Source organism: Pleurodeles waltl, chromosome 5, assembly GCF_031143425.1.
Source record: "Pleurodeles waltl isolate 20211129_DDA chromosome 5, aPleWal1.hap1.20221129, whole genome shotgun sequence".
NCBI lineage: Eukaryota > Metazoa > Chordata > Amphibia > Caudata > Salamandridae > Pleurodeles > Pleurodeles waltl.
In genome coordinates this window covers 267707235-267721799 of record NC_090444.1, presented here as the reverse complement: position 1 = coordinate 267721799, position 14565 = coordinate 267707235, and the positions used below count along the sequence as shown (strand labels likewise).

General features: G+C 45.2%; 1 protein-coding gene across 2 annotated transcripts in view; it reads right to left on the bottom strand.

The window, feature by feature from the left end:
• CAMKMT (calmodulin-lysine N-methyltransferase) overlaps positions 1-14565 on the bottom strand; it is a 1452342-nt gene that overhangs the window by 1174397 nt on the left and 263380 nt on the right. For both annotated transcript variants that reach the window (XM_069234007.1, XM_069234006.1), the window contains exon 3: positions 11638-11702. In XM_069234007.1, coding sequence (XP_069090108.1) covers positions 11638-11702 — 65 coding nt within the window. The remainder of the gene's footprint in view (positions 1-11637; positions 11703-14565) is intronic.

The following is a 14565-nucleotide window of genomic DNA, read 5'->3' as shown; positions in this document are numbered from 1 at the left end:
TGAAGTGATCGCAACAAGAAAGACAGACTTTAGACTCAGGCGAAGTAATGAGCATTTGCTCGAAGGGGGTACACATGAGAAATGTCAAGACTAAGTTAAGTCCCACTGTGGCATCACAAGCAGTTTTGAAGGGAACATGTGTGTCAAATGTTTAATAATTCACATCACAACAGGTGATTTAAACAAGGATGGTTGATACAACAAACGCAAAAAGGTTGAAAGGGCTGACAAATCACCTTTAATAGTGCCCAGAGCAAATACTGCTGAGCCAAAGACAAAATATACAATAAAACATCCAACAGTTTGCCTTGCAAAGGCTCTGGCTTGAGGGCTCCGCGCCAAGCCAAAAATGCTTCCCACCGCCCGACATAGATCGACTTAATAGACTGACACCTGTCAGCAAGGATGACATCCACAACTTAAGGTAGTAGCCCGAATGCAGTCAACTGTTGCCATTCAATCTCTAGAGATGGAGATGTAGACTGCAGAGGTTCGGATGCAGAACCCTGCCGTGCTGCTGAGACAGAAGATCCTCTCAGAGTGGAAACTTGATCAGGGGACAGACACACATGCCCAGAAGTTCTGGGTACCACATTCTCCAAGACCAATCAAATTCACTAGGATAACTTGGGTTGGTTGTTCCAGATCTTCTTCAGAACTCCAGGCAGGACAGGCAGCGGAGTCCTGTGTTCCATTCCAGCTGGAATGCATCTCCTAGCAAGAGATTTTGCAGGAGCTCCAACTAAGATAAGTTTTGACACTGCGAGTTCTCAAAGGTAGCAAAAAGATCTAGCCAGGGTTCCCCCACTACTGGAAGATGCCCTGTTCTACCTCTGGATGCACATGCCATCCATGATCCACCAGGACCTGCCGGCTGAGCTTATCCACCATGGCATTTTCAAGTTCCCGCCAGGTGATTCACAATGAAGGAGATGCCCTGAAGCTCCCTCCAACATCTGAGGCACAGAGCCTATTTACACAGGACCAAGGACCCCACTCCACCCTTCTTATTGCAGAATTACATGATGGTAGTGTTGTCTTAAGGACCCTGCACCATTTTCCTTTTGATGAACGGCAGGAAGGCTTTCAGCACCAGATAAATGTCCCCTAACTCCAACAGACCTATATGAATTCGGGATTCTCCCAGAGACCAGAGTCCTCTGATCTCCACCTCCCTCAGATGACCTCCCAAACCCAGCAGTGATGCATCAGTTACCACTGTTAGCTCAGGGTAAGGAAGGTAGAGGGCTCTGCTACTGTTCCAACTGCGGTCAAACAACCACAACAGCAGATCCTGTGCAGTCTCCTCTTAAACCTTAATGACATCCAAGAGGTTTCCTTGGTGCTGGGCCCACTAAAAATTCAGATTCCACTGTTGAGCCCACATATGCCACCTGCTATAGCAGACAAGCAGAATGCTGGAGACTAAGGCCAAGAAGCCTTAGAACTGCTTGCTCAGGGATCAAAGTCCAAGGTTGAAATATCAGTATCCTAGTCCGAATGTATAGGACTCGTTGCGATAGAGGGAAGACCTTGAACTGCACCATATCCAAGACAGTTCCCATATCCTATGCTTTTGCTCATTGTTCAAGAAACCAACAATGTCTGGAGATTTGCCATTTTCTGGAGGTGGTCCCCAACTGACTGGTGAACCTGCCTTCAACAGCTAGTCGCAGTGGTAAGGGAAAACTGGTATCCCCAACATCCAAAAATGAGCAGAACTATGGCCATCACTTTCATAAACAATGAGGGGGTGGTGGTGAGGCCGAAGGGGAACATGGCCAACTGAAAATGCTCATCTTGAACAGCAGGTAATGTCTGTGGATGGGTATACTAAAATATCCATTCTGCAGATCCTAGGTACCATCCAGTCACCCAGACCCCAGGCAGACAGAACCTGGGCCAGCTTGAGCATTTTGAAATTGTCCTTCCCAATGAAGGCATTTAGAGGGTGAAGATCTAAGACAGGCTGAAGCCCTCCAAACCTCTGTAGTAAGTCCTTCGTCCTTCTTAAGTATGAGGAAACAGCAAAAGTAACAATACATTCCTATTTCCATGCTCAGAACTCATTTGATGGCTTCTTTGCAGAGTAAAGCTTGTAACCTTTGTTTCTGAATGTACAGGTGCTCCTTTGAGAGCACTGGAAGGAACTGCTCAATACTGTCGCCCACAGGTTGGTTGTAAGCCACTAATGGCAAGCTAAAAGCAGCTTTGAAGCCGTTTGTTGCAGGGGAAGAGGACTGAGAGGGCTGATGTTCATGGCAACTTGCATGTTGCCTGCCAGTTCCATGTCCCTGGCCACAAAAGGCCTGGGGTGACTGCTATAGGGCCTGGCAAGACTGGTGTTGTCTGTAACCTACACCCTGCAGTAGCCTCAGAATGTCCAGAACAGGTGAGGAAACTGTTTGGAAGGGAACGAAAGACCCAGATAATATGGCCCTACCCTCCTTAAAGTGTTCTAAGGCAGAATCTGCTTTTTAGCCAAATAGATGTGAGCCATCAAAAGGCATATTAAAAAAAGTGGCCTGAATATCTTCTGAGAAGCCTGTAGAATGCATCCACGCAAAGCAATGGAGCACCACACTAGTGCCAATCATTTGCCCTAGACAATAAGTAAAATCAAAGCAATCAAGAATCAAGTATTTGGCCACAACTTGGCCATATTGGATTGTGTGAGCCAAGGAAGACCAAACTTCTTTCGGGTCCGCCAGCAAGATCTCACTGACCATGTCCCAGGGGGCATGCATATACTGGCCCACAAAACAAACAGCATCAACCAACCTCAGCCCGAGAACAGCTAGTGAAAACATTATTTTTCAAATGGCTCAGTCTTCTTCAACTGCCTGTTTGGGGGGCTTTAAGGAATGAACAGGGGTTCACCTTGCTGGTAGTAGCCTTGACCAACAGGTTCTCTGCAGTATGATGCTATTTAAGGAAATCTGGGTCACCAGGAGCTGGTCCATGTTTTCTATCCACCTGCATAGTCACAGGCAGGAACAGGATTCAGACCAAATGCCCATTAAGGTGACAGTGAGTGCTTCAATGAAAGGCCTTAAATGAGGCTGGCCCAGGTTGCAAAACTTTTGTGAGGACATTTGTCTGAACTTCAACAAAAGTCAGCTGTAGGTCCAGAACCTCAGCTACTTGTCGAATTATCCGAAAGGCGGATTCAACTCTGTGTCCGGGGAAGTATGAAGCCCACTGAACTTATGTAGTTCCATGTCAAGACTGCCATCATAGTGTGGGGCCAGGGGGGTGAGGTAAATCATCCCCATCATCATCATCTCTGGTTGGTGGCAAGCTCCCGCCAGAGCTGGAACCAAAAAGACAACGGAGCCTCTGAAGGTGAATCTACGGTAGTGGAAGTGTAGGGTCAGCAGGGGCACCGGGTATGCTGTAGCAGATTCAGAGCATGACCTCGGTCTGGGTCGAACCAACGCCAGTTCAGGGTCGGACATCGGTATCAATATCAGATTCTACTTTGGTGTCAGCAGCATCAGGACTGGTGCAAATGAAGGAAGAACCAACATTGATCTGGGAGCCGATGCTGAACCAGAGATTATATTGGGCAATGTAGCAGCAGGATGTTGTGAGGAGCACAGGGTTCTCCCACACTAGCACTGTATTACTCAGTTTACGAGACGGTTTAGACTGTGGTTATGATGGTGTGATAATTTTGTGTACCACAAGACTCTTTGAGCTAATTAATGGAGATAGACAATTGAGATTATCCAACCCACACGAAGATCATGTGGTAGCTGGATGACAACGTCCTAAGGAGGCCCCTCAAATGCTTTGATGTTGAAATGTCGAAAACGCCCCCCCACCCAATTGGTTGACATCTACAACTAATAGGGGATTGCAAATTTATTGGAACTTCCCTGTGCCTTCTGAGCCAATGAGATCATACACCCATTGGTGACTGTATAGTGTCGTTGGGGGCATTACAATCCTGGAGGACGGCGGTAATTTGGCGAAAGGAACTGCCAACAGGCTGGCAGTACCCTTCCCCAAATTATGACACTGGCGGTTTGGCTCAAACCAAACCGCCAATGTACCACTCCGTCTGCCAGGGTGGTAACAGCCACTGGGCTGGAGACTTCGGTCTCCAGCCAGGTGGCCGTCATAATCCCACCCACCCTCGGGATTATGACCCTGCCTACCGCCATGGTTTTCGTGGCAATCTTACCGCCACGAAAACCATGGCGGTAGGCAGTATCAGTGCCAGGGAATTCCTTCCCTGGCACTGATAGGGGTCTCCCCCGCCCCCCTCCAGACCCCCCTGACATCCACACACGCACACATACACACTCATCCACACATGCATACCCACATCCACCTACACATGCACACATACATACCCACACACCTCAAGACACACCAACATACATTGATGCACACACGCATTCACAACACACAGACAGGGACACTCACATACATTCATTCACACATGCATTCCACGCGACTCACACCTGCATGCACGCATCCAAAAACAGACACACAACACCCCCCACCCCCCTCTCCTGTCGGTGAACCCAACTTACCTCCTTGCAGGGGGTCCTCCGGCAGGAGACTGGATGTGGCACTGCTGCCAGCACCAGCGTCCGCCAGCAAAACACCGCCAGGCTGTATCATGGAACATGATATGGTAGGCGGTGGTAGGCTGGCAGCAGCGCCACCTTACCGCCGTCCGCCACCATGACCGTTGATGGAATTCCGCCAGCCTTCTGGCGGAATTCTGTCTACGGTCATAATGCGGTTGGCGGCTAGTAGCCAAAGCAATGGTATGTAGGCGGCCGTCGCCGTGGCGGTAGGCGGCAGGCGGCAGGCGGCATTTGCCACCAATGTCATAGTGAGGGCCTTTGTGTGTTCATTCTTGTAATTATGATCACTGTGAGCACTGCTTCATCTGCACTACACATTGACACGTTTCACACAATTTTGTATATGTAAGAACAATACATGTATGGCAGAAATTCTTACTTTGTCCAGTACTGTGTTTTCCGTAGTAAATTCCCACTCAATCAAGTTGATATGTAATGATGTTAAGTAGATGAGAGAGCCCTCATACCTACGGATGCGCTCTCTACTTTTGAATGAATCCCACATGACACTTTGTGCAGATTTATATAGGTGCAAGGGGTTCAGACTGTACCAATGATGGATCCCCCAGTGGTAATCCGACTAAGGGCTTCTGTAGATCTGTGGGGCCCAAAGGCATACCAGAAGGAGCCAGAACAGTGCCAAAGATATTCAGCGTGGCTTCCATAAAGGCCTCAACCAGCTGCGCCTTCACTGATGGCCTGATCAGGATCAGCTGCAGAATCAGTTCCTCAATAGGAGATCGAGAGCGAACTCGTTTGGCAGCCTTGTACCTTTGCGTCTTCTATTTAGATACATATTGGTGTGATTGGGTTGAGTCCCATTTTGCCTTCTTGTATTTCAGCTTGGGTATCGACTTAGCAGGACTTTGAGCATGGAGAAGACTTCTTGAGGAGGCAGGCTTGGGAGCAGGGGCAGACCCTCACCTTGAAGTGACTGTGGTATTTATGCAAGGTCCATGCTCTCTTCCAGTATTCAGAAATTAACAGATTCGCTGCATGACCCCAGATCGCCCTTCAGTGCATGAGGGCGCATTCATCACACGACTTGGAGTCGTGCCCCGAGTTCAAAGATCAAAGACACACCTCGTGCAGGTCTGTGACCAACATCTGTTTTCTACAGTCATGGCACGTCTGAAGGTTATTTTTAGGAGGGGATACGGTTCCCTTGTACCCCAGCTTTTATTTTGAAAACATTCAACAGATCAACAAAAGTGGAAGCAGAGCTCTGGAATCCCGTTCAAAGGCACCGAAAGAAAGGAACTGACACTGGTACCAGTGTTGCCAGATTTTAAAAGCCTTCTATAGCCCAAAGCTGTTGAACGACCAGCCCAAAGTAAGCCCAAATTAACCGGTCCCAGCCCAAAAAGTAGCCCAAACTTTTAACACTGAACTAATGCAGTCGTAGGCTGAAGCAAACATTTTAAAGCATAAATCTAATTTCTAATGTAAGCAAATATGTGAAACTCACAGTGCCTAGATTATTCATTGCATTACACAAGCCGGGCAAGTGCTTGGTTTCAGGGCAGACAATTGACTCTTTGGATTTGTCATGTTTTGAAATGAGGAATGAGCCAAAGGATGGCAACTCCCTCGTATTTAAGGTTAAATAAGAGGTATGCTCTAGCTTTCAAACTGGTTTTACAATAAAGCAACAACTCACCGATAACAGCAAAAAGTTATACATCTTAATGGACTACCCCTCATACTTACTCAACTTTTCATGCCGAACTCAAGTTTGTGGAAAGCAGACCCAATGCTGTTTTCCCTTTGCATTTTACAGTTCAAGTCCTGTTAATCCCAATATGTCAGCCCCAACATGCAAAGATAATATTTGCTACATTAGCTCAGTCATTAACCTATGATAATCAACACCCCCCAAATGGATTCAAAGCACAACCTTTGTTATTTTCACTGCCTTTCAGATGCACACGGTAGATAAAGGTGAAATGCAAGTAGCCATCTAGCATTCCCAGTGTGTATCTGTAGTCTGCTCTACTACTGTTCTACTTTCTGGACTTTTCATTAAATGGGCAGCAGACCAACATTTCACTCATTTCCTGCCTCCTTCGGACGTACTCAGGCACTACCCCTACACTTGTTTTAGCGGGCTACCTCTACCCTGGACAGTGGAGGTCAACAGGGCCCTGCAGAAACATACATCCTTGTGTGAGGTGAAAAAGGCTGTTTGTGTGAGGCGATAAACACCCTTCTGCAAATTGCTACCAGAGGCCAGAACACAGTAACCCAAACTCCGTGAACTTGAACTTAAATTATTGGTAAAGGCTAGTGTTTTGTGTCAAATGCAAGCAATGGCTACGCTGAGTAGAGCATGACTACAAGTGATGTCAATAATTTAGGCACTAAGATCATGTACAGAACCATGCAGTGAGGCTGTGCACTGACCATGTACCCTCATTTCGCTTAGCTCAGCCAAGGAGACCACATTTGTCCATCTCTCCAAATAGTGGCCACCCATTCGTAGATGCCACTTTCAGTTGAGGGTCAAATGGTGCGTCCTTCTTGGTTAAGCATTTCAACTCTGCCAATACTATGTCCCCTTGACAAAACTGTGAGGATCTGGCTATTCTCCTGTCTTCCGATTCGTTTGTTTTGCTCTTTTTTGTGGAGATTACTCAGGGATACTTTGGTGTAATCCTGTTGGGAAATAAAGGTTACATGTTTCAGAAATCAAGCTCAAGGAAGGTAATATGGCAAAGGCCTAGCCGGAGCAGGAGACTGTGGAGAATGGGACAGTGGAATCTGAAGAGACTGAACACTAAGCCGCTAATACACTTTTACATTCACTTTCTGCTTACTGGTACACTTCCGAAGCATAAGGAGTAAAGTCTTTTAGAGGCATAAGGGGGTAAGGTCATTTTGACGTGGAGTCCCTGTCTGGCAACATGTCGTTGGCTGTTGTGGCTCTCAACTTCACACAAGTTCACGTCCATTTACTTGTTTCCCACGTTTGTTATCTTTTGCCTTACCCGTTCCCATGTATTCGCTCAAAAAGAAAACCGCATTTCACGAGAAAAAATGAGCCCAAATAGTCCTGAAGACAGGGGGCATATAGACCCGGTAGGCGGAGTGCCAGTTCAGTGGATCTTCCTTTTGTGTTGAGCTATGCCAGTCAGCCTTGAGGGGATCTCCCTGTGCTAAGTGCTAATGTGGGATACGTGGATGCAGAGCAGCGCTGAATGCCCAGGGATGGCCATGCTGCTGTCTGCTTGGTATTTGTTTCTAGTTGTTATAAACCCCCAAACTGGACGTTTGTGTTCAAAATAGAGAAAAACACTGGCCCTGGCACAGAGCTTTCTCTAGCAGAAAGCTAAAGGCATGGCTCTCAACTAACCCACCTTTGAGGGGTGATACCTATTCTGGAGAGGGGCGGTGGATCTCAAACCCACCCATTTCCCCTTTTCACCTGCCTTGCTGCTGTTTACTAGACATCCTCGCTGCAGTTCCGAATCTTTGACACTGGACAACCAGACTAACCGCTGAGTGTTTACATAGCCAGACGTTGACTGCGAAGCATAAGTTAGGCAATGTGTCAAAACAGTACTATTTTGTTAGAATCAATATTTATTGAATATAAATATATAAACGATAAGAATGTTGATTAGCTCATCAATATCGGTATAAATATTTGTCAAAGATTCAGTTGTAACATGCGTTAAACATAGGGCTTCAGATATTAGTACACTTGTCTGCAGTTGCTTGCTGCTTTTACATACAGCTTGAGTGTTGCATGTTTTTTTATTGGTGTTGGGGTTCTAATTCATGGAAGCCCCCAATGACATTAAGAAAATGATGTGGCGGCTCATCTGTGATTACTTACTCCACTTGAGATGCGAAGTCATAATGCCTGGTGCCAAAGCCAGCACCCAAAACCTGTGACGTCCGTTAAATGGATTTTCGAAGTAATCGTGGAGTTCCATGGCCTTATAAGGGAACTCTGTCTTCTACCCCATTGTTTTAAATGGTCACAGATCGCCTCGGTGACTTGCGATATCCGTAAAATGTACGGTTTGAGGTGCGTTATCTCATATACAATTATCAGTTGTTACATGGCGAGTGTAGACAGCACAGTAATGCTAATAATTACGAACTATGGATTTCAGAAAAAATATTGGAGTAGTTTAATTTTCACATTAGCTTGCACTGAAGTGGAATATAGGTTTATGTGTCAGAAAGTTAAGGTAACTTTTGGTGTACAAAAATATCGTGAGTCTCCTGACTTAAGCTTTCTTGTGTCACTAATTAAAATGTTTAATGAGCAAAGGCAACACTACTTATTATATTTTCAACAAGACGGCTAATGTACATTCAGCTAAAATAAAAGGTGCTTTAAACTTCATTTATATAGAGCTTACTATCCCCTGATGAAACGTTGAATCGTCCTCGTGGAGCTCAGCTAACAAACACCAAGAGCTTCTCTGTGTGTGTACTGGTCACGAATCACGAAGTCCTCTGAGAAGCTGAAGGGTGTGTCACAGGACAGGAGGAGTCAGTCAGTGTCGCACCAGGGGGGGGGCTGTCAATTGGTAGCGCTTTTGCGCGCTACTAGATTGACGGCCCTCTGCCCCACTGAGAGCTTGTGCTCTCAGTGGGGCAGAGGGCCGTCAATCTAGTAGCGCGCGAAAGCGCTACCAATTGACAGCCCCTGCTGAGACACTGCACGGGCCACGGGCGCGGCGCACCACGCACACGCTGGCTGCTTCCAAGTTCCTGCCCCTGCCGGCTGTATTCCCTCCTCCTGCGCGCAGCAGTGTTGCTGCGCGCGCGAGTCTTTCTTCTTTCTTTTTGCGTGACGCGTGACGCGTCTCGCACCAGTATCTCCGGCGGCGCCGCCCCGCCGCGATTTTAGCGCACACAGGGCTAAAAATAGCCGAACAATCGGGGTCCCGCAATTGGGTTTTTTTCCCGTACAAATGGGAAAAATATCGCCCATTTGTGCGGGAAACCGCCCAATCTGGCAACACTGACTGGTACTCATGGGTGTTGCTCATATGCAGCTCCACTCCATAACTTCCGGGGCGGAACGCAGCCAACAGTCAGTAAGCTGCATGTCGCCATCTAGCAGCGCGCAAGGACACTGCTATGAAAATCGTCTGGGCCAGTCTCGTGCTTGGGGGACATTCGTCAGTAATTACACATTACACGTCAGTGAAAACAGAAAAACATAATACGTCGTAATGATAAAATAACTAGCAAACAATCCAGACTGTGGAGAATGTGCAAGACCCTTGTCTAACTTGTGCTTTGCATGACACGTGTTTCAGTTGTTTTCAGGTATATTTTAGTATTTTTCCGTAGAGCTCTGATAACTATTGCATAACTGTCTGAAATTAACTCTGTCACTAACTCTAGACAGTTTATTTTATAACATTTTTCTTACTCCCAAATGTTCAGATTTGTAATGCTTTTATTATAACTAGACTGGATTAAAGCAATGCAGTCTTTCTTGATCTAAAAGCTAAGTGCCTGATTCACAAAGGTAAACGTACACTTTTGTGTAAGTTTACGCTTGTTTGGAATGACAAAACTGCGTTCTAGTCGCTAGAGTACGAGTGCCGAGGCTCCGCAAAAAAAGACAGGACTTGCCAATCTTTTCATGTGCGGAGTTCTCCGTCCCGACTGCGAAGTCTCCACACTTTACCTTTGTGAATCAGGCCCGAAGTTTCTAAGGAAACTTAATCTGGTAAACAATTCAGTAATTTTGAACAGCATAAATATATTTTCTTAGGGAGACGTATCCATTATGTAGCTAGACCTATTGTGAGATCCGAAACAGCACAGTTAGTGCCAGGTCCCATATGTCATCCTGCTACTCTCAAAGGTAATTCAGTTTAATAGTTAAGAAAAAACAGAAACATAAAACATGCTATAGAATAAATTACCAAAACAATATAGTGACGATTCTAAAAGCACATTATACGCTCGAAAACGAACATAACTTGACATTTCCGTATATAAAGAAAACTAAAATAATCAGATGAGAACGCAAGCTAAAGTACATCGATCGCACCACAGCAGCAGATAGTAAGCAGAAAGCATAGATTGTGACTTTTCTCAGAAAAGGGAGATGCTTAGCGCGTACGAAGTTGGTACCTCCCCTCTAACGTAGCAGCAAAAATCAAACAAAGTGCCACGAATCCATAAAATAGAAAAGTCGCCTAAAATATAGCCAAGGGTAGATTGAACAATAAAGTGAGCAATGCAATATCCAAATGAGGTACAAGGTGCTGCTACTTTTCACAACCTCAAACTAGAACTTTCTCTGCCTCGGAAACTAAGCACTGGAATTCTTTACCATTTTATTTCTGCTCCCAATCTTCCTCACCAACATTCAGAGAGCTTCTAAAAACTGGCGTGTTTCCGATCACTTAACCAGCGGGACTTCAGATACCTCATTTAGGATATTTAGCATCAAGGTACCGTTGAGTGGATGTTTACGCTTTACAAATATTATTCCTAACTAAATAAATATCCAAATTGATTGGAATCATCTCTTATCGGCAGGCCTAAACTGTAATTTAAAAAGTAAACCACTACTTGTGTGGATAAAACATAAATCATAGCTAATCAAGGACTTCTGCAGGCAGAGTAAGTCTATTCACATACAGTTACATCAGAAATCGGACCCACGGCACTCGGAGCAGGCAAAAAAAATAAATGGAGACACATAATCTGGACCAAATATGACAGTCGCCGCCACTCACTAAACATAATCCTCTGTTAAAAAACACAATCATAACACAGGTCACCACAATTTACCTGGGCGTATACAGCTTAATAAATCTTTGTTTTAAAGCACTCCACCCAGGCAATAAAAAAGTCGGTCCTTCTCAGACAACCAACCACGAGGACAGGATGTCAATAACCTAATCACAAACACAATGGAGATTGTTGGAAAAGGCCCAGTGAGCCAAGGAGTGGGATTATGGTGGAATATGAACGGCGACAGGTGGCGGTAACACTGCAGGGTCGCGATTTCAACAGGATTATTGTAGAGAAATTGTAAGTAACTTACAAACGTTTCCGGTGTTATCAAAGCTGCTAAGAACATCCTCCACATTCAAAGGTTCGGCACTGAGTCTGTTGAAGAGAAAGGTTGAAAACGGTTATAGACGTTGAGGCCACACAATCTGCCTCTGTAGGTTTTACTTTAAACAAGCAACATTCTTGGCCACACAGCTGAGCAGCGTTTAGCTTGTGGGAAGGTTTATCCATTTGAGGTGAGGCAGGGGTTTGCTATCTGAATCCGAATGAAAAAGACATCCACAAACAACTTTCTGCTGCAAAGGATGAATAAGTTAGTGGATCTACAACTTTGCACCTACACAACTTTGCAACTGCTCTACAGTTTTGTGTCATTTAAAGAGTAGTCTCTAGAAAGCTCTGAAGAATGAGATCAATTCCTATAAAAAGGGTGAGCCCTGAAAACAAGCACAGACCCAGCAGGAATGTATGGGGACAGGATGTGGCTTAACGGCTAGAACTGCCGACCCTGGAGCTAGGTTCGAGTCTCGGTGTCAGCTCAACATCCCGTGATTCTGGGCAAATCAATCTGTCCTTGTGTAATGTAGCTGGTGCTTATGTAATGCTCTCCAATACCTTCTCGGGTTCGCGCTATATAAAATGTCACACCCAATAAAAAAAAGAAAACAGGTTAAGCAGTAGACTGAGAACAAAAATCATCCTTCAACAAGGTGGGGATAAACCATGTCAGTATCAAGCATGCTTCAAGTGCTCAAGAGTGTCAAATTCTGCTCCATACACAGCAAAGTTCTGGTTTACAATATTGTTGTTGGATCTGATATTGAATGTTCAGTTTAAAAACAGTTGGTAATCATGTGATCCCTTCTGATATACCTATATACTTTGCATGATCTCAAATACTATTCATGAAGGCAGTGTTGGCACAGAACAATAACCTGCTGGATTCCGCGTGCAAGAGTTTGCTTTATGTAAAACCTGGACTGTGGGTCTCACTTGGTGAAAGTTCTCAAGTGTGTCCCAATGCAGTGTGCCTACACAAGCAGCAGTGGCCACATACATGGAGTGTGTGCTGTGTGGAGCAGCACCACCCTAAAGGGAGGACCTGGGGTCTCTCACTCAACTACCAGATCCAAATACCTCCCGTCAATCACAATTCATTTTTATCTATCTATCTATCTATCTATCTATCTATCTATCTATCTATCTATCTATCTATCTATCTATCTATCTATATATCTATCTAGTTTTGTATATAATTGGGCAGGCTACAAGAGCATTGGAGAGCTGTGCAATGGGTTGGGGATTACCAATTATTTTTAAAGGTAAAAAGGAAACAAAAGTTTTGCACTTCAAGAAATGGGCCGGGGGGTAAAAAGGAAAGAAACCTATAGTATCATCTTGCAAATCAGTGGTTTATAAACAACAAAAAGGCCCTGAATTTGGATAATGGGGCGAGCTTGATCTCACATTTGTGGCTAGGATGGTAAGAAGAGTCTGCAGAAGTGAAAAAGGCAATTTACAGTCTAATTTCGCCAGATAAGAGTAAATGAAGGAAGGAAGACCTTACTATCAAGCATGATATGGCTTCTGAACACATTTTAGGTGTGAACCTTGATAGCCAGGAATAGCATTCTGCTTCACTTAAGACACAGCTAAACAGAGAGAGTCTAGAGGAAGTTTAGACATGTAGGTCATTCAGTGTGTCCACATACAGATAAGTTAGCAAAGCTTAACCCCCGAGATAGATACTGAGCTTTCCTGATGACATGTGGCAGTGAGTTCCATAGTGTGTGGTCAGCTTCAGAGAATATTTGTCAAAGGGTCCTTACCTTTTGCGTTTTTGTTTTCTCTAGTCGCAAAGAGCGTTTGCTACCAGAATCTATGGTACCTCTGGAGATCCTGTTATTTTAAGGAACATGTAAGGAACATGTTTAAAGGGACTGATTTGTAGTTTACGTATACAATTTTCTTTTGACATACTCCAACAGGAGTCATTTTAGTTCTTTGAGGATAGAGTAGTGAGATTTTCACAATTGCAGCTGCATGAAGGACTGACTTAAGTGGAGCCAAACTTGATTTCGGTGGCTCTATTAAATGCGCATTCCCATAATCGATCCAGCTAAGGACAAGGGCTTGAAATCTAAAGCAGGTGCTGGCTCCTCTGCTAAGGCAGAGGAGCGTTGCCCTACTGGATTTTTGAAAAAGGAAAAATAAAATGCTAATAATGTTCGCTACGTCATTATAATTTTACTTTTCCTGGGAGTAAGGGGCGGGGCTGGGATGGGCTGATGGGAGGGGGCTGGGTAGCAGCTTTAGAAATTTTGTAGGTTTTAGTATCCTATCAATATCTTCCCAACCAAATTCTCTGTTTGACCGATAGTGTTTGGCCGGCCAAACAGACATGCACACTTTGCATTTTCTGTACTCGGCTGTATTGCACAGCCGAGTGGAGAACATGCACAGGTTCCCACTCCCAGTCTGAGTGGTGAAGCAGGCCGCTCAGACCAATCACAACGCTGCTGTCATGCTGGTGACAGCAGCGTCATGATTGGCTGGGAGCCTGTGTGCACCCGGGAACATGAAGAGGACGAGGACTATAGGGAGACGAACGCGTCTCCCCTCGAAGGTAAGTGTTTTTTTATTATTATGTTTTTTTTTAACCCCCATCCCGCCCCACCACCTCCATTCAGTGGCAGCCACCACTGCACTAACGGCCTGGTTTAGATTTCGTCAGACGGGTTACTCCGTCACCACTGTGACGAAATAACTCATCTGCCAAAATCTAAATAAGGCCCCAAGTTTTAGATTAGATTTAGGGATGAAGGTCTGCAGTTTTGAAAACATTTCAGTTCATACTGGGCACCTTCACTAGATTATTGATGCTTTCGTCAGTGTTAGAAATGGGGTCTTTGGTTGGCAGTCAGGTTACCCCGTGTCCAAGCAAGGACCCTCCCTCTAG